The 20591-nt window shown below is 41.4% G+C and overlaps 1 protein-coding gene across 3 annotated transcripts in view; it reads left to right on the top strand.

Annotated features, from left to right (window-relative positions):
• The window catches only part of TBC1D22A (TBC1 domain family member 22A), a 183518-nt gene that overhangs the window by 142303 nt on the left and 20624 nt on the right, over nt 1–20591 (top strand). For 2 of the 3 annotated variants that reach the window (XM_053256789.1, XM_053256790.1), the window contains exon 12: nt 5772–5867. The exons of the other annotated variant lie outside the window; for it this stretch is intronic. In XM_053256789.1, the coding sequence (XP_053112764.1) occupies nt 5772–5867 (96 nt within the window). The remainder of the gene's footprint in view (nt 1–5771; nt 5868–20591) is intronic. 3 annotated transcript variants of the gene reach the window in all.

The following is a 20591-nucleotide window of genomic DNA, read 5'->3' on the forward strand; positions in this document are numbered from 1 at the left end:
GGCACACCCAGGAGAATTAATATAATAGATAGAAGATCTGGGTCTGACTAGTTAGACATTGCACTTCCAAAGGTAAATCTTCCTCCTCCCTATTCCACATGTGAGCAATCTCCTCATTGCTGGAGGTAGAAGTTTAGGAAGAATATACCTCATGAGATCATGAGGCAGCCTGCTCTGGTGGCCAATATATATGGAAATGGGGGAGGGGGGGAAATAGCCAGCAACATGCTGCACTGTTGACCAGAGCTAGAATTTACTTCACATGCGCAGCCCAAAGGCTTTCACAGTAGCTTTCATGGTTTAACACATTTAAAAAACAAAAATGAAAAGCAACAAAACATAACTATATAGCAGTAAAGGAGGAAAATGTTCAGAACAGAGAGGTAAAAACATTGCTACAAATAGTCAAGTACTCTGGAAGTCCAGACACCTTCCAGAAAAGTAGGGAGTCAACCTGAACCCAAACCCAAACTTTAAAACCCATTCAAAGAGGGTTTTCAGTGAACTGGAACTGAACCCGAACCTACAATCTCTTGGTTATGTTGAACTGGAACTGAACCCCTAAACACAGAGTGGAGACAGGGTTAATCTGCATGGTCCAAGAACTGGATACTCAATTGTATGATTAGTATTTAATTTTCTATGTCTTTTAATCCTGTCTTTTGTATTTTGTGCAATAATTTTGAGGGGTTTAAAAAAATTTACAACTGTTTTTTCCTCAGATGAAATAGTTGTTATATTCATTTCGCAGAGTTAAAAAACAGAGTTATAGTCTGTTTAGCTATCCTAAGATCTGCACAGCTGCATAGTGAGTGATGTTTTCAAGGGTTGTTGGTCATCCTTCTCTGGCTAAGAGGAGGAGGATAGGCTTTGCTACAGATTATAGAAATGATGACTGAGGGTCCATTAAAGACAAGTTTACAGTGACCCAGTTCAAGAAGACTTGGGATTGCTATGGGAGTGGTGCAGTCAGCAAGCACTCAGGCACAATGGAAAAGAGGCTTGGAGCTACTAGTCTTCCAACAGGAATGACCAGAGTCTTTGGCTGGACTTGAGACATGTGGATATGTGCTCAGGAGAGGGGGAAAGCATGTACATTATGTAGGCTGGTGCGCATGCATGCGCGCACATGCACACACAAAATTCACTTGCATTGCGAGAAAAAGGTGGATCCTTTATAGGGATTATCTACCTTAAGGGCAAGGTTAGGCTGCTGCCTATTCTGGAAATGATCCTCAATGGCTGAAAATAATGATTAACATAAGGCTAGTGATGCTTCTTGCTCCTGTTCAGATAACCCAAACAAACAATAGCCAGGCAACTGATGCACTTTGTGCTTTATTTTGTTACCTGAATTTCCCAAGAAATTACTCTGGGTTATATTTGTAACTTCTGTGAAAAGAGGGGGACTTACTGATCTTGATGACTCCCAACAAAATATCAGTGACGTGTATTGTTGCCATATCTGGATAGTCCCTCAAACAGGGGTGCAGATTTAGTGCCACTACCCTTATCGAACGAGGGTGGCTCTTAGTCTTTGTTGTTTAGCTAGCCATTTCCTTGGGCTGCTGTCACACTAGCATGGCCATCCTTGGTCCCTTGCACTCCTGGTTCCTCTTCTTCTTCTTCTTCTTCTTCTTCTTCTTCTTCTTCTTCTTCTTCTTCTTCTTTTTTGCCTTATACTTTTTATTCAATTTTCACAACACAAAAGAACCAACACAAATGATACAAACACTCACAAACACACACAATAAAGACTTCCATCTCATCATTGGAACAAGTGTTGTTAACAATAACCAGATATTGCCTATAGATTAAACATTCTCTCCCCAGTAGTTCATATAGAAAACAACTTTGGGGTGTTTTTGAAACATTTGTTGTTAGCCCTCAAAAGCCTGACAAAAATCCATTTTGTGATGTATTTTTAAATAGACAAGAAGAGGGTCCCATTCTTTTTTAAATTCTTCAAATTTATTTCTTAGTAGTGGTGTTAATTTCGCCATTTCTGCCAATTCTAGTACTTTAAGAATCAATCCTCTTTAGACGGGCATTGACTGTCTTTCCATTTGCGCGCAAATGTCAGTCTTGCTGCCGCTGTTAAGTACATGAAGAGGGTCCAATATTTCCTTGGGAGAGCATTGTTATCAATACCTAATAGTATTGATTCTGGACTCTTGGGAAAAGTCATTTTGAATACTTTTTAAAGCTCATTATATATTAAGTCCCAATAACCTCTCGATTTATTGCATGTCCACCATAAATGTATATAGGAACCCTCTTCTTTCTTACATTTCCAACATTTATTTGACATATTCTTGTAGATTACGGCCAGCTTTTTGGGCGCAAGATGCCATCTGTGCATCATTTTCAAAATATTTTCCTTTAAATTAGAGCAAGCAGTAAATTTTATATCTTTTATCCAAAGTTTTTCCCATTTTTCCAAGTCAATGTTATAACCAAGGTCCTGGGCCCATTTAATCACTGAGGTTTTTACTACCTCCGTTCTTGTGTCTTCCAATAGTAATAGGCCATACATCCTGGATACAAGTTTTTCTTCCTTATCGCACAACTGTAGTTCGAATTCTGACTTTAGTTGGTTAAAACCCTTTTTACAGTCACTTAAATGAAGCATTGATTTGATGGTATTGGAACCAAGAGATATTCCAATCCTGCATATGTTCTAACTTTTTAAGTTCGTATTTTACACCTTGAAGGACAAGCAATTGTCGATACGTGGGCCAAGATTGTTGCATATTTTTCTGTTTTCTAGATATAACTTCCAATGGGGATACCCAAAGTGGAATTTTTGCTTCTAACAATACCATATATAGACTTTTTCTAACATAATGATTTAAAAATTCTTTATTTACTTTTACCTTGTCATAAAATAAATATGCATGCCACCCGAATCTTAAGTCAAATCCTTCCAAATCCAACAATCTTGGATTTTTTTAATGTAATCCATTCTTTTATCCAGGTTAGGCATATCGCTTCGAAATATAACTTAAAATTTGGTAGTGCAAATCCTCCTCTCTTCCTATCATCTGTTAGGTTTTTAAAGTTTATCCTTGGTTTTTTGCCTTGCCAGACAAAATTCCTTACATCTTTGTGCCACTGGAAAAAAATTGACATTGAATTGATATAATTTATTATTGGTACTGTCTGGAAGAGATATAACATTTTAGGAAGGACATTCATTTTAATAACAGAAATTCTTCCACTTAATGATAAATTCAGTCTATTCCATCTGCTCAAGTCCGTCTTTATTTCTTTCCAAGTTTTGATATAATTATTTAGAAACAATAATGCATTGTTTGTAGTAAGCATCACTCCTAAATAATTTACCTTTTTTTCCAATTTAAAACTGGATCTCAGAGCAAATCTTTCAATGTCTTCTTTGTTCATATTTTTAGTTAATATAGAACCCTGCCAGGTTCCCATATGATTCTAATATCTTCAATAGTGTATCAATTGATTCTAAAGGATCTTGTAAAAATAACACTATATCATCTGCAAAGGCTCTTAATTTATATCTTTTTGTCCCTATTGTCAATACTTGTATTTTAGTCTCTTCCCTTATCAGCCTACACATAAGTTCCAAAACCAATATAAACAATAATGGGGTAGGGGACAGCCTTGACTAGTACCTTTTTGAATACTAAAATAATCTGTAAGTTCTCCATTAACCTTAATATTTGCTTATATTAATATTTGCTAATATTTGCTCCTGGTTCCTCTTCTGAGGCACAGGAAGACCAAATCATACTGATTGCTCTCATCACATGTGATTGCACACATCACCAATGCATTGAGGTCATAAGAAAGAGATAATGTGGACCAGGGCAGGGCTTTAAAGAATTTGACCCTAGAAACCAATGTAATAAATCCAAATGCTGGAGAATAGTGGTCCATTATCTGTGACCAATGCCTGTTAAAAGCCTTGTTGTCACACTTCAAAGGCAGCCCCATATAGAGTACCTTGCAGCAGTCAAAACATCGTGCTCTTTCCAGGAAACTCATAAAAGTAGCCAAATCTTTACCAGCCAGGGAATTTAGGTCCAGGAAAGGGCAAAGCAAGCATCGTTGGGAGTAAGGGGTGGGGACTCCTTGGTCACAGTCCAGCATCTCTGTATTACCTAGTCTGAGTTTCAGTGTATTTGCCCTTAACCATTACTACCTTCAGAGGCTTGTTTAGCAAATTCACTTCCTTACCAGAATGACAGGTGAAGGGGAGATAATCTGTTTCATCCAGCTTCCTGCTGCCATCAGCATTTTCAAAACAATTTGGTCCATTGGCACCCTGCCATAGGATAATTGGTACAGAAAGACCAAGTAGAGCCCAGAGATCAGTTTTAGCAAGAATGGTATCTTTTCCTTTACTTACCAATGCAGCTGCTAGCATAGCTGGCTTGTTGGTTTTTCTGTCCATGCTACAGCTATATCTTAAAGGAGGAGATGATTTGATAGCACTCCTCCTGCCATACTCTCTGGTATGTCCATTTACACAGTGTTTTATAAAAAGCTTGAGGTAGCTCTGTGTTAGCTCTTAGGTTTGCCATTTAAATAATTTAGTCTTCAGAATTCTCATTCATCTGTGATGGAGATATGATGCGACATCCTTCACAGAGTTCATTCCTTTGTTAGCCAGAGAGGAGCAAGGCGGCTAACTCTCAAATCACCATCTGATAAATTGTGTCATGCATTAAAACATTCTATGCTGTCATTGCAAGGACCATAGTGTCTTTGTAGGTGTCCTTCAGAAAAGTCTTAACCTTTTTAAGGTAGTGATGCAGTCATCTCCATGAACCTTCACTATAGACTCGTTACAACTTGACTTCATAAATAGAAATTGTATTATTGGATGAATCTATTAGTGACTTCCCAGTTGTCCTTCATATGTTAAATATATTTGGATTTATCCAAAGATGTATGCTGTTTTCAGGAAGACTTTTTTACGCATTGTGTTAGAACACTTCACAAGAAAAATAAAACTAAACTGAAAGATTCTTTTGCTAGTGCAGCTTCTTTCACAAGCACAAGAACAGCTTGTGCTGTGTGAACTCAGTTCACTGTGTGAACTCTTGCACAAACCCAGATGCAAGTGTTTATGGAGCAGCTAGCAGTTACTTTCCTTCTGCTCATGATTCTGTGGATCCAGCCCATTGCCTTTTTACATGTATGTATGTATGTATGTATGTGTAGGGCTATTTATTGTAGCTTGTAGACAGAAGGAAGCATCAAGACTAAGTTCATCATGACTAGCCATTGAAATTTAATGGTACTTTAGTCATGACTAATGTTGCATTGATTTAATTGTGCTTACTTATGACTAATAGTCTGGATGCTGCCTAGAGTTCTTCCAGTGTAGACCTAGGAAGGCATACATCCCTCAGTATCTCTGGGAAGGTTTAATGAGGACCAGATAAAGTAATTCTTGCTTCACATCTTCTTGCTGTTTGGAATGAGTCTCTCCCCCCCGCCCATGTATTACACAAGCTTACATCGCATGCAGTGTCCTTTTGTATGATTGAGTAGGACAATTCTAAAAGAGCTTTGTTTGTTGGTGAGCAATTTCATTTTTTGCCCAATATAAAAATGAGATTTGTAAACTGATTCTGGAGTTGTTTTTAAATGCAGTTATTAAATCTAACAACAACTTTGCCTCTAAAGAGAATTAATTTCTATATAACTAGAAAAATGGCAGAACATCATATTAAGTAGACTACAGTATTCTTGTCTGATCACATGTATAAATATTCTATTTTTAACAGTCTGAACCAGAGGGTTTTTCTCACTTCCACTTGTACGTCTGTGCTGCCTTTCTTGTCAGATGGAAGAAGGAGATCCTAGAGGAAAAAGACTTCCAAGTAAGTAAACATGTTTTTCAGGAAAAATATCTCAGTAAGCAAGCGTGCCTTTGGAAACTTGGTTCACAAAGCTGCCTTCTTAACTTCAGCAGTATAACACCATTGTGTGCCCTTGGACTATTCTCTGGGCATTTCATTCAGTACAGTTGGAATCATGCGGGGGGGGGAGAGATAAAAGGGAGGGGAAACCCACTTATAGCCGTGTTGTCATCTTTCTGTTTGTCAATGATATGGCTTCAGACAGGTCCATAGGGGATAGTTTGAGCTGAAGTGACAATCCTGCTGCTGCCAGGAGCAGGGTGGCCTCATTGACAGACTGCCAGTATGATGTCTTCCAGAGGAGAAGAGGCCAGGGCAGAGAGAAACAAAGAACTATAATAATCTGGCCCACTGGACTTCCACGTTTAGGCATACAAGTAGTTACCCATGATCATCTTCAAGGTAATAAAGGTAGCAGGACTCATTACCTTCACTGTCAAGAAACAGGCCTGCCTGCTTAACCACTGCATAGGTGGAGCTTTTCTCCTCCCAAGCCCTTTGTCAGAGGGTGAACCAGTGTTTACCTGTTCAGATTCAAAGTGAGCCATGTGTGCGAACCAGTCCTAAAAGCCTATTTGGAAAATCCTAGTTAGATGGTTGCTTGGACTCCTTTATTTTTATTTTATAGTTTGTTTTATTCATTTATTTTCAATCTGGCATGTAGAATTCTAAACTTTTGGGAGGATCTGCTTATAGAATTAAACAATGTATTAAGAATTCTGTTTGTGTTTTGCTACAATGAAATCTGGCCCGATGAGCTTGCTGCTTAGTGAAGTGGTATCTAACCTAAGCTGATTTTCAGAGATCAGAAAGTGCCATAAATCACTGGCATAATAAAGATAAGTCTAGGCATATCTCAATACACATCTTGAACCTAGCACCTTTCTTTCTTTTATACTTCAACCATTATACTGTGCTAAATACTATTACAATGTAGAGCCATTTGTCCTCATTGTATTATAAATGTTGAATATGTTAAATTTCATGCACAATTATTTCATCTTCTGGCATAGTCAAGTGTTTGCATCTATTTTCTTCCGTTCTGTGAAAATCTCAAAATTATAGCTGTAGCTAGAGAAATGGATAATAAGTCGACGTCAAAGTCATGGAGATGAATACAAAGGTAGTCATCATTTAGCTCTGTGATCAGCTAAGCATAGACAGTGTAAATTAAATGAATTTTAAATCTTGCACACGAATCATGAGGCATGTTGTACTGCACTTAAAAATGTTCTACATTAAATTTACCTTCTAAAAACCTAATTAGAATTGGTATGACTATGCTATAGGAAGGGTTTGACTTAAACATCTACTTTGATTTTGAACTTAATCAAAGTTTGACTTAAACATCTACTTTGTTTGACTTAAACATCTACTATTTTGACTTACATAGTTTGACTTAAACATCTACGATTAGAATGGCTCATGCTGGAAGCTGCTAAAGAAATCACCTACAGTGTTCTCTCTAGTTTTTTTCATCTGTGTGTGGAATGAATTTTGTCCTGGGCAGCAGTATCAAAGCAATGTGTGTGCACGTATATTCAGAGTGGGAGTGTCCTGATTCTATCTGAGCGGGAATCTAAAATCAACTGAGCGGACATAAAAAAAATTTGTGTGCACACACATGTGTGCACCCCTTAGAGAGAACACTGATCACCTCCCATTTTGAACTTCTGCCTATTGTGTGATCGTCTGATAGCACTCTCCCCTGAGTGCCTTGACCTTCTTAAACTGTGTTAATAGTCATGAAGAGCAGAGTTTGGGTCCCCGCTCTCCAACTCATGTTATCCTGATGCCAAACTTTAGTTTTGGCCCAACAATTGCAGCTCCTGTTTACAAGTAATTTACTGATATCATCACTGTGGAAGATAATCAGTTTTAAAGTAAGAGATAACATTGCAATTCAGACAAAAGCTGAATTCATGACTGATCCTGGCCTCTTTTTAACTGCAATTTGGAAGTAGGATTCTTCTAACTCATATGAGGTAAAGGTAGGGGGAAGCATGTGTTCCCATGGCTTGGAGCCCATGCTTAACCCTGGCTTCATGTAATGTCTGAACCCACCCACTGTCTGATTTATCATTTGAGCAAGGTGATTGAGTGTTTCTGTCAAGCAGAGGCTTGACAGCCATCTGTCATGGATCCTGTAGCAGATTTGTACATGGAGCAGGGAACTGGGCTAGAAGACTGCCAAGGTTCCTTTCAGCTCTGTGATTCTGGTTTGTGGTGGCGATAAAACCCAAAAGACTAATGAATGAAACGATTATCTTGACCCATATCAGTCTTATTTGAAGCCTGGCGTTGTGCCTGAAACAGTCTTGCTCTCCCTGGTGAATGGCTTATGCTGGAAATTGAAGGGAATGTAAACCTGTTGATTCTCCTGGATTTCTCATATACTTTTGATATAAGTGATCATGGTATCCTGGGTTGGCCGACTATATTACATGTTGGAGGTATTGCAATGCAGTGGCTTTGCTCCTATCTGCAAGGCTTTTCCCCTATCTGCAAGCAGATCTCCATAGTAGTTCTGGGAAACTATTGCTCCACAACATAGGGCCCCATAGCCTATGGCATGCTGCAAGATTCTGTTTTATTGTCTATGCTTTTCATTTGTAAATGCTGGGATGAGTTGTCCAGAACTGCAAACTCATGACCTTCAACTCTATTTCTCCTTTTCAGTACAAACAGATGAGGCAGAGAATGTCTTTAAGGCACCTTGTATATGTGATAGACTGCATGAGGGTGAATAAGATGTAGCTTAATCCAGAAATGACAAAGATATTGATGGTGGGAGACTCAACTGATTTGGAAGTTGGTAATGATTTTGTTCTGAATGAGATTTCCCCACACCCCCATCAAGGATCAAATATGCAGTTTGGGGGTGCTTCTGAAACCTCGGGTGCTTGTGGCTAAGACTTAAATTGGCTTACCTGATCCCAGAAGATGGTCTGGCTTATGAATTCTAATGCATTGTAACAGATTTTTGTGACTGTTGCTCAAGCTAGTGGTGTGCACACAACCAGCTGGCCTGGTTCGGTTCGAGTCAGAATGGGGACCAGACAGGGTAAGTTCAGTTTTGCCCCCCCCCCCACTCCCCAAGTTGGTGGGGGGGGGGATTCATGAATGTTTTTGTAAAAAAAAAATTTCTTAGTACTTATCCCTCCAGGAGGGTTCTCCAAGGCCATGGGGGCTCCACGGAGGTCCCCCCTTCCCCTGACGGCTTGCCTTATGTAAAAAAAACACCCACCCAGTTCAGGCATTATTTGGCCTGTTCCTGGCCTTCCTCTCCCCCTCGAGGAGGCCATTTTGGAGGCCATCGCACATGCTCAGTGGACCTCTGTGTGGCCTGGGTAATGACCTGGCCATGCAGGGGCCCACTGCACATGCACAGCAGCCTCCAAAATGTCCACCACAATGGAGGGAAGGCCCAGAATGGGCCACAGAACACCCAAACCAGGTGGCTTCTGGCAAAACAGAGGCTGGGGGGGAGGGGGGACCTCCATGGACCCCTCCCACTGCCTTGGAGAAGCCTCCCAGAGGGAGTAAGAACTAATCCTCCCACCACAAAAACCACTTGCAAACCCCACAAACAGCAGGGGTTTTGAGTTCCGGTCTGGGTTGAATCGAACTGGAGGTGGTTCAACTCTACTCTAAACGGTTGAATCAAACCAGTTTGCACATCCCAAACTCAAGCATGTGATTTTAAAATTGTTATTTTAAATACTGATTTGATTGTGTTTGTATTTTGGAGGCCACCATGAAGCTCTACAGAGTTCTATTTGGCAAGGTATAAATATTCAACTAAAAAACTTGGATGCTCCAGATAAACTTTGTTCATGCATTAGCATTGCATTTTATTAGCATCTTATTTTTCTTGCAAGAAAACCTAACCTGCAGCTCGGTTTAAAAAAGAAGAGACAATTACTGTACTTATGTCTACTTGCAGAGAAGATGCAAAAACAGCATTAATGTTTTATTATATTAACTTGTATTTTATCAACACTTTCAGAGAGTGGAACTTGCTTTCTAGACCAATTAAGTGGGCTCACTTAAAAGATTGTCTTATGTGTCAGCATTTACTGTGTAGAAGCCTTATATGAAGCTGCCCAAGCATATTTTTGAATGGTTGTTCTCAAAGCCTGTGTTTATGAAATCCACATAAAGGCCTGCCAAGAACTGATTGGATGTATTTTATCGATTTGTTTAAATGCTGCCATTATTATTCACTTCAGGCAGGTAGCTAATTAGATAATCACTGTAACATAGCAACCTAAGAAGCATATCACCAGCATATTACTTCACTTTGTCTCTAAATAGCTGCAATTATAGCAATTACAGGGTCAAAAGGTGGTTTGAAAGAAAACAAAGGATTGAAAAGGACAAAAGCTGTATAGTCTAATGTGCACCTAAGGGCTTTGAGGATCATTCTGCTAACACTAGCTTATGCAAGATTTCATTTTCAAGCTCACTTTATTCTACAGAGTCTGTGATCCTAACATTTTAATCCCATAAAGCATACGTTTAATATGTAATGCCATCTTTCTGCAGTGTTCAGCAGTTTAACTAAATGCAGATTCCAGTAGACACTTTTTCAAACTTGAATATTTTTAAGATGATTAGGTTAGTGCTATTAACCTTGCAATGTCACTGGTCAGCTCTTGGTATTTGCCCCAGGAATGCTTTCTGGATTTTTGAAATGGGAAGATGCATAATGAAATTCAGGATAACCAAAGGGTTTTTGTTTCCATTAATGATTTTATTTTAATTGAAGCAACATTGTTTAATACTAGTTAAGATTGCTTGTATTTGCCCAAGATTTTCCTTGTGGTATTTGAATGAACCAACACAGGATAAAAAGTCCAAGCAGTAGCAATAAGAAATGAAAGTATTGGAGGAGGGCGTAAGGAGACAAGGTGATCTGCACAAAATACAGTTTGTTTTGGTTTTGTAGAATATTTTGGCATGAATAGCTGCAGCTGAATTTTTCTGACTCCTATTCCTCAGTTACTTTCATTTGGATGCATTTACAAGAGATAGCTGCATTCGGGTCACTTAGGGCTCAGCTGTTACATCAGTGTTCACTTGAGCAAGATGTAATTCTACTCTCAGGAAAAAAAATTACCTAACATTTGTATTCTGAATCTCTCTGTAGAGTACATGCACAATTCCTTAGTGATTAGTTGTGCTGTATTGTGAAATGCCAAATAATTCCATAGTAATAAACTTTTTTTTTAACCAGTCGGGACAAGAATACTAGCAAATGAACCTGTTGCAGAGTCAAATAATTTGACATTTCCAATTGTATCATCACTCGTGATTAGTTCCTCTGCCAAATACTGATATGCAATTCTGCCTTAGCTTTCAGCTACATTATGGTCTCTTTTCGGATAGCTTGTTTATTAGATTATGTGTTAGTAGCATCAATAGAGGATACAGAGAGGTAATTGTAAAACAATCCCCATCTTTACAGACTGTATTATGAGGGGGTTGTAAATTAGCACTCTCATATACTCCTGTGGAAGATGGATCCTCTCTGTTCCTCCCCCTTCCACACAGTGTATAATGCCTCACCCAGAGGCGTAACTATAGGGGGGGCAGGGGGGGCACGTGCCCCGGGCGCCATCTTTTCTGGTCACGTGGGGGGCGCCGCCATGACCAATTTTTTTTAATTTTTTTAAAAATTTTTTGTTAATACAAATGTTTCCTGCTCAGTGCAGCAGCGCTGCAGCAGTCAAGGGAGCGCGTCGGTGCCCCCTCCCCCACGAGCGGTCCCTTCCATGCCGCCTGCGGCCCCCCCCTGCTTTGCTGGCGCCTGGCGGCCAGTCAGTGGCCTGGCTTGGCGGCGGCAGCGGGCGCTTGTGAGGAAAAACCTAAGTATAATGTAGTATGTTGGGGGGGCGCGGGGGCGCCATTTCAGTGCTTGCCCCGGGCGCCGTTTTCCCTAGTTACGCCTCTGGCCTCACCTTCTCTTCCTTTTCATACAGCTGAGATATAGCTAAGCAGGAAGAGTTCCTCTCTGTTGGGGAAAGGCTTCTCGTCTGCCCAGCAGTCAAATTTCAGTGTTCAGTGGCAATCCCACACTTTGAGAATCGGAGCCTTAAAGAGAAATCTCCTGGCTCAATAATAGAATCTCAAGCTGAGCGAGTAATTTCTATGTATCAGTTTATTTGGAGATCTAGGACATTTCTTCCCCAAAGACTCAAGCTGGGAAGCAAGTAGGGTAATTAAAACAAAATGGTCAGTGAAGAGGTTCCTTTTAATTTTTGGCCACATGTCATGACCCCCAAACTGGCACATGCCCCCTTCAACTAAGGGACAAGGGAAACAGTTCAGGTGATGAGCTTATGACCCAGAGCCCTGGTGACCTTAGTCAACATCCTCATCACAATTTAAGGATGTAGTCCTGCCTTCATTCTTTGATTTGGAGGAATCACTTTAGGACCTGCTAATCCAAGTAGAGATATCCCAGTGTTGCTGGAGTCAGTATTTACAGAATTACTGAGCCTTAGGAACATAGGATGCTGCCATATACTGAGTCAGACCATTGGTCTATCTAGCTCAGTATTGTCTTCACAGATTGGCAGTGGCTTCTCCAAGGTTGCAGGCAGGAATCTCTCTCAGCCCTATCTTGGAGAAGCCAGAGAGGGAACTTGAAACCTTCTGCTCTTCCCAGAGCGGCTTCATCCCCTGAGGGGAATATCTTGCAGTGCTCACACTTCTATTCTCCCATCCATATGCAACCAGGGCAGACCCTGCTTAGCTAAGGGGACAAGTTATGCTTGCTACCACAAGACCAGCTCTCCTCTCCAAAGCCTTCCCCAGTTAAGGGGTGGGGCCAATCCATCTTCTTGGGCAGCAGTCAAATAAACTGACAATCTCAACCTCTTAGGTGTGGAACTTTTAGAAAAAGACAATATTGTTGAAAAGTCACCAGAATTATGTCGGTGGAAACATTTTGTTTGAGTGTTTTACATTAATACCACTAAGTAAGGTATCAGATGTATAATCTGACTGGCCTATTCTGACTTGTGTGTTGCATTTCCCTAGAGTATCTTCAAGAATGAGGGGAAAAATGAGTCTCCCAGAGTAATCCTTGGACCCATCACTGATGGACCTAAAGATTTTTGTTAAATTAAAGCTTTAGAAAAAGGAAAACAGAAAGAGCTCATTTTTCCTCAAGCTATCGCCTTCTTACGTCCTAGTTTTTCTTTGTAATATGTTCCCTTAAAGTCCCTCCCTGGGTTTGTCTACTGCTTGTATTCACTGTGCCACTTGTCTCATTTCTAATAGAATACAGTGAGGGAAATAAGTATTTGATCCCCTGCTGATTTTGTCCGTTTGCCCTCTGACACAGAAATGACCAGGCTATAATTGGAATGGTAGGTTTATTGTAGCTGTGAGAGACAGAATAACAACAAACAAACCCTCAAAAGCCCAGTGCCCAAAAGTCAGCGATGGATTTGCATTGTAGTGAGGGAAATAAGTATTCGATCCCTTCACAAAAGATGTCTTAGTACTTGGTGGCAAAACCCTTGTTGGCAATCACAGAGGTCAGACGTTTCTTGTAGTTGGCCACCAGGTTTGCACACAACCCAGGAGGGATGTTGTCCCACTCCTCTTTGCAGATCCTCTCCAAGTCAGAAAGGTTTCGAGGCTGATATTTGGCAACCCGAACCTTCAGCTCCCTTCACAGATTTTCTATGGGATTAAGGTCTGGAGACTGGCTGGGCCACTCCAGGACCTTCATGTGCTTCTTCTTGAGCCACTCCTTTGTTGCCTTGGCTGTGTGTTTTGGGTCATTGTCATGCTGGAATACCCATCCACGACCCATTCTCAATGCCCTGGCTGAGGGAAGGAGGTGCTCACCCAAGATCTGACGGTACATGGTCCCATCCATCGTCCCTTCGATGCGGTGAAGGTGTCCTGTCCCCTTAGCAGAAAAACACCCCCAAAGCATAATGTGTCCACCTCCATGTTTGACGGTGGGGATGGTGTTCTTGGGCTCATAGGCAGCATTCCTCCTCCTCCACACATGGCGAGTTGAGTTGATGCCAAAGAGCTCAATTTTGGTCTCATCTGACCACAACACTTTCACCCAGTTCTCCTCTGGATCATTCAGATGTGCATTGGCAAACTGCAGACAGGCCTGTACATGTGCTGCCAGTTATTTTGTGTTTCTTCCATTTGCGAGTTATCGTGCCAACTGTAGTCACCTTCTCACCAAGCTGCTTGGCGATAGTCTTGTAGCCCAGTCCAGCCTTGTGCAGGTCTACAACCTTGTCCCTGACATCCTTCGACAGCTCTTTGGTCTTGGGCATGGTGGTGAGTTTGGAAGCTGAGTGATTGCTTGCTTCTATGGACAGGTGTCTTTTATACAGGTACTGTAACAAGCTGGGATTAGGAGCACTCCCTTACAGAGGGTGTTCCTCATCTCAGCTCGTTACCTGCATATAGTGAAAAGACACCTGGGAGCCTGAAATCTTGCTGGTTGATAGGGGATCGAATACTTATTTCCCTCACTACAATGCAAATCCATCGCTTACTTTTGGGCAATGGGCTTTTGAGGGTTTGTTTGTTGTTATTCTGTCTCTCACAGCTACAATAAACCTACCATTCCAATTATAGCCTGGTCATTTCTGTGTCAGAGGCAGACGGACAAAATCAGCAGGGGATCAAATACTTATTTCCCTCACTGTAAATAGGTTTTGCCTCCACATCCCTTGCACCTCACTCATCTTTAAAGCTCTTGGATTATGTCCTATTTGAAATAGGTTTGCCTGTATCCTTACCATAGTTCAGAACAATTAGTTAAACATGTTTCACTTTAAAGGGTACTGTTTAGCCTCCTGGCAAAGCCTGGCTCTAGCAAGGCAAGGATTATTTGTCTTAAGCAGCAAGGCTGGATTGGGATTTGGGATCAGAGCCCAGGCCAGGATGGAAGGCTGGAAAGGCCAAGAATGAAGAGGAGCGCAGGAAGAAGCAAGTGTTAGCTAATGGCTGAAGCTGGTTCCAAGAGGAGGTCTATATGGAGCTGTGGTACCACTCTGAATGAAAGGTTTATATGGGAACCAGGATCCCCACTTCTTCCTGGAGCTCACACCTGCTCCATCTAAGGCAGCTGTACCCCCTCCTGCTGAGTGTTCCCAGAGGAAGGCTTTGAGCAGCCAGGCAAGCACTCCACCTCCAATGCTGAAGCTTACCCTGTTTTGGCACCAACTTTGCTCCTGTGGTCCCCAGGGAGATAAAGGGAGGGTCATGGATGGGACAGGTATAGTGCTGGTAGGTACTAGATCACCAGAGTTCCAAGACTCCAAAGAACAATTAGGGATGGGTAAGGTCCCAGGTTCAATCCTGGTTTGAACCAGGGTAGGGCTGGGAAAGACTCCTGCGTGAAACCTTAGTAAGCCACTGCTAGTCAGGGTAGGAAATACAGAGTTAGATGGACCAATGGTCTGACATGTATAAGGCAACTTCCTGTGTTCCTAACTATAGGAGGGGTGAGCTCAGACTGTTCAGTAGAGTTGCCAACATTCTGTTCCCCAAATAAGGGGCGGGGGGGGGAGAGGTCTTGGGTAGGAGTGTGCACGGACCAGTCCGCGGCCATACAAAAGGCCTCCTGGTCTGGAATTCGGCCGGTTCTTAGCACTTATTTCCCCCCCACACTGCTCTTCTCCCTCTGGCGCTGGACTTTCCTAAAACGTGCTTGGGGCAGCAGAGTTCTTCCCTGCCACCCTTGCCCCCGTTGTTGTCTTCAGAGTTAACAAGCAGAAAAAGCTGGCACCACGCATGTGCCCGTTGAGGCACGTGCCCGTCGCCGGCGCGCACACTGCATACGTCACAATTATGTATGTGGCGTGTGCCAGCAGCGGCGACGGGCGTGCGCACTGCGAAGAGTGCATGCGTGGCGCCATCTTTTTCTGCTTGTTAACTTTGAAGACGATGGGGGCAGGGGCGGCAGGGAGGAACTCTGCCACCCCAAGAACGTTTTAGGAAAGTCCAGCGCTGGAGGGGGAAGAGCAGCGGGGGCGGGGGGTAAGTACTACCCCCCGCCCTTAAAGACACACTCCCCCCAGTACCGGACCACACCTCCGTGGTTCTGTGCACATCCTTAGTCTCGGGCAGGAGCATCTCCAGGCAGGGCCATTCATGAAGATCTCAGACCACACTAGAACTTTGACCTTCCGATAGACAGACAGACAGATAGATTGTCTGTCTGTCTGTCACATTTATATACTACCCAAACTTTCGTCTCTGGGCAGTTAATTTTAAAAGTTCACTCCCCATTCCTTTACTTTAACCAACAACATTCCTCTGCCCGCCCTGCCTATGGAAAAGTAGGGTCAATTATGCAGACATTGACTATCTTAATAAATATTTTTTCAAAGTGGGCAGCAAGGGGATGAATTGGGGAGCATTAGTGGTAAGGAGAGGAGAGGGGACAGGAGAACTGGGAGCTGTGGGGTGCATTAGGAGGGGGCAGGCAAGTATCTGTGAAGTTTGGAGGCAGAGGAGAGTAAGGGAGAAAGTGGGGTCAGGAGGTGGAGGTCGTAGCAACAGGGAAGAGGTATGGGGTTGAAAGTAGGGGCTGTGAAGAGATATGCAGAAAATGTGAGTTGGAAGATGTGGGGAGGAGAGGGTTTTTTAAGATATACTGGGGGACTGAGTTATGGGGTCGATTTGGTTCAGGGGAGAGGTCTATGAGACTTGGGTGCAGTGGAGCTAGGGGGATGTGGAGAACCTGAAGGCTGCAAAGTTATGGGGAGAAGCTGAGGGGCTTAAAAAGAGAGCTTGTAGTGAGGAGCTGTGGAGCATCTGTTGACAGCAATGGGGCAGGGGGCTGTGGAATTGCTGTAGGAGCTAGGAGGAGCTTTATGCATGTTTCTGTGCAAGCCCTGCCCACCCACAAAACAGCTGATTGGGCAGGGTGGGTGGGGGATGGGTGGAGCAGTTCAGCAGAAGCAGCAGACTGTGAGCACAGAAAGAGCCATGGGGGAGTTGAGCTTGCACTGGCTGCCACTGCCAGCTGCCCAAATACAGGTGGGAATGTGTCCCAGACGGGACAAGCACTTTCCCCTGAAATTACAGGACATCCTGGAAGACCCGGGACTGCTGGCAACACTAGTGTTCAGGGTCTGTTGGATCCAAGGGGCTTTTCTTGGGGCCAGGGTTTTCATCTGGAGCTTGCTCTTCCTCCTTCCTTTCAGAGGATTTCCTCAGTATCAGAGCCTAGTGGAACCTAGCATCTCCATTGGTATGTGTAAGACTCTTTTCAGCATAGACTTCCTTTTTCTGTATGCAGGAAAAATTCAAAGTTGTTTTCCACCAAAAATATGTAGTGAATATATTATACTTCATGTGATTCTGTATTGTCTGTAACTCCTTGAGTGTTTTTTCTTCACAAAATTGATTTGATTGATTGATTGATTAAGTGCCGTCAAGTTGGTGTCGACTCTTAGCAACCACATAGATAGATTTCTTACTTTATTTAGAAAAGCAATTTCTCAAAATTACTTTTATGATAAAAGTGAAAACCTTATAGAGCTATTTTAGAGTCTTTTCAAATTGAGGATTCAGGAATGAAGTTTCAATTATACTTTATTCATATGTAAATTGCAATTTTGGACAATGTTCCATATTGATTTTCTTTACCAGTGCTGAGTGAGGGGAAAGTTTGACCATTTCATTTGTTTATAGAAATCTGAACATGTAAAAATAAATTGAACCTTCTGGCAGCTAATAAAACAATCAACTTTTTTTTTAAAAAGTCATAACAAGGGTGTTCTAAAATGTGCAAGTTGGCATTTAGCCAAGCTAATAATAAGGTTGAGAAAGAACAAGGTATTTACTATACTTTAGTATTTACTAGGGATGTGCAAATTGATTCGGGTACAAATAGATTTGTACACAAATCTAGCTGATTCAGGTGATTTGGAGACAAAACAAATCACCCCTGTGGTCCATTGGCTAGATTCGGGTACAAATCAAATCATGCCTGATTCGATTAGAATAAACTTGAGATTCGTATCCCTCCTATCAATTTCCCCACATTCCCAGCTTTCATTTTTTTAAAAAAGCTAACCTCTAGCCCTTGTAGAAGTGGAGTTATTGAGCAAAATGTGTGGTCATTATTTTTCAAGTGTTTGGATTCTTTGGTGTATAATAACTTTCCCTCAATGAATCCCTGTGAGGATTCATTACATACCTTCATTTATTCTATTCATTTTGACATTATATCTAAACCTAGCCTATGACTCTATCCTGTCTTCCTTTTTTGTAATGTGACTCCTCTTAGGACCAAAAAAGACATAGTTCTGTCCCTGTGAAGAACATTGCAACATGCAGGCTACTTCTGCCATTGTAGTCACACAGCAGATGCATTTGGGTTTCTGAAGATGTTGGATATGTTAATATTTTGTTTAGGCCCTTCGTTGGTCTTTTGTTTTTATCTTGGATGCATGCATGTTTTAGCTTTGGCCATAGCACTAGTGGCTTACAGAAGTTACCTTTCAGCTGAGACGTTGCCAAGTACAGTATACTGAAGCAAGTTCAGATTCCTTCCGCTTCTGTAAAAGTAACCATTGTCCTGAAACAATGTAATAAAACAACTCCCTCCTTTTTTCTTTATATCACAACCTTGCCCCATTGCCTCCTTTCAATACAGTCTGCTGCAAACCAATTCCTCCACAAATTCTTCCCTCCATTATTTTCTCAGCTTTTAAAATACATGGCAGGGAGGACGTTAGTGGATCTGTCATTCTCTGCTTCAAAAGTGATGCCTGTTCCACTTCTGGAAGAAGAAGATGGACATGAGATAATACACCAGCAGAGTTATATTCTCATACTATGTCTCCCCTCAAGTGAATTTTCTTGACTGATATAATACCTCTTCAACCTCCAATGATTTTCTTCAATTTAACTCTAAAAGGAACACCTGAAAAATTCACTTACACAATGGACCATGCAGATTTTATATGTCACAGTTTTTTGTGTGTGACTCATTTGCTATGTTTATAGGTGCCACTTCAGCTGTGTCAGTGCTAACATTTGTTGTTCTTGTCATTATAGTTAAAAACTAGCTTTGGCTGTAAATTCATTAACCATCAGGTTAATCAATTGTATATATTGAAAATGTTTTGTGGCTCAATATTTGTCCGAATTATAGAATGTTTTCCAATGCAAAATGTATGTGTATAATATAAATCTGAATTAGATATAGTTTTTAAGCTTCTGAAGAAATCTGTAGAATTCAAAACCCTGCACTTTCTTTTGCTGGGCTTGGTTCAGAAAAGCTTTCTTTAACAATATTGAATCTTCTGTGTAAATGTCATCATTTTATTAAGTGTCTGCTACCATTCTGTACCACCTTAAGTGGTGCAGCAGGAAATGCTTGACTAACAAGCAGAAGGCTGCCAGTTCGAATCCCTGCTGGTATGTTTCCCAGACTATGGGGAACACCTATATTGGGAGGCAGCGATATAGGAAGATGCTGAAAGGCATCATCTCAAGCTGCGCGGGAAGAGGCAATGGTAAACTCCTCCTCTATTCTACCAAAGAAAACCACAGGGCTCTGTGGGCGGCAGGAGTCGAAATCGACTCGCCAGCATACTTTACTTACCATTCTGTAGTTAACGATAGTGTTGGCATTAGAAAATGTTTCTGCACCCTTGGCATTGCCATAGGATTCAACATGTAAAGTTAAGATTTCATAGCTATATGGTGTGGCATAATTTTGAAAACATGAAATAAATCATGTTTGTTCTTTTAGTTCCCTTTTGCAAGCAAATTAATAAAAAAGATTATGAAATAAATTTTTTGAACATTCCTATAAGTGTAATCTACATAACATCACTTTGCTCGGTCAACAATGGGCATCACCTCCTAGTAGTAATATAAAATGGGTGGAAAGCCACTATAAGCAATAGTAGATAACTTTGCTACTGTTCTTAAACACGAAAAACAGTCTTGTATCACTGCTTTTGTTAGGAAAGGATTTCTAAAGAGTCAGCATTAATGTTGGTAAGAATAATAGCTATGGGTTTCATGTACAAAGACCTATGCAATATAATCCTAGAGGGAGATATTAAACCTATACTATTCTTTATTGATAGAATTGCCTATAGTTGAAATTGCAGATATGAATACAAGGCAGCAAGTGATGTTTGGCTTGACATGTAGTTTTTCTTCTACATTTCTATACTTGCTTTGACCACAGGGAATGTCTCATCGTTACATAATGTGACAGCCACAGAAACATAGCAGAATAGCAGCATGAATTGCCAGCATGACTCAGCAGGTGGGCAATTTGGGCTTGCCAACTCTATAATGCAACCCTTCTATCTATAGTGAATGTACAAAAATTAATGGGGTGGCATATTTGAAATAGTTCCAAACATCCTAAATGAACTGAATTTCTGTTTTTCAGGTGATACAGGTATGTGATCTTGTCTCATTGTAATCTTGTGGTATATGTGCTTCCCTCTGCTTGCATATTTCCTCTTCAGGAAGTGATGTGTACCCGATGGACAAAAAATAAGCCTCACAGTTTCATTTCCTTGTTTTTTCTCTTGTTCAGAAGGCATTCAAATTTCTGTAGTTCAGAGATAAGACAGTTGAATACTTTTTTGCATTGATTGTGAGCACTCACTCCACTGGAGCCTTAACAAAACTGGTGTGTGTGTGCGCGTG

Source organism: Hemicordylus capensis, chromosome 5 (genome assembly GCF_027244095.1).
Source record: "Hemicordylus capensis ecotype Gifberg chromosome 5, rHemCap1.1.pri, whole genome shotgun sequence".
Lineage (NCBI taxonomy): Eukaryota > Metazoa > Chordata > Lepidosauria > Squamata > Cordylidae > Hemicordylus > Hemicordylus capensis.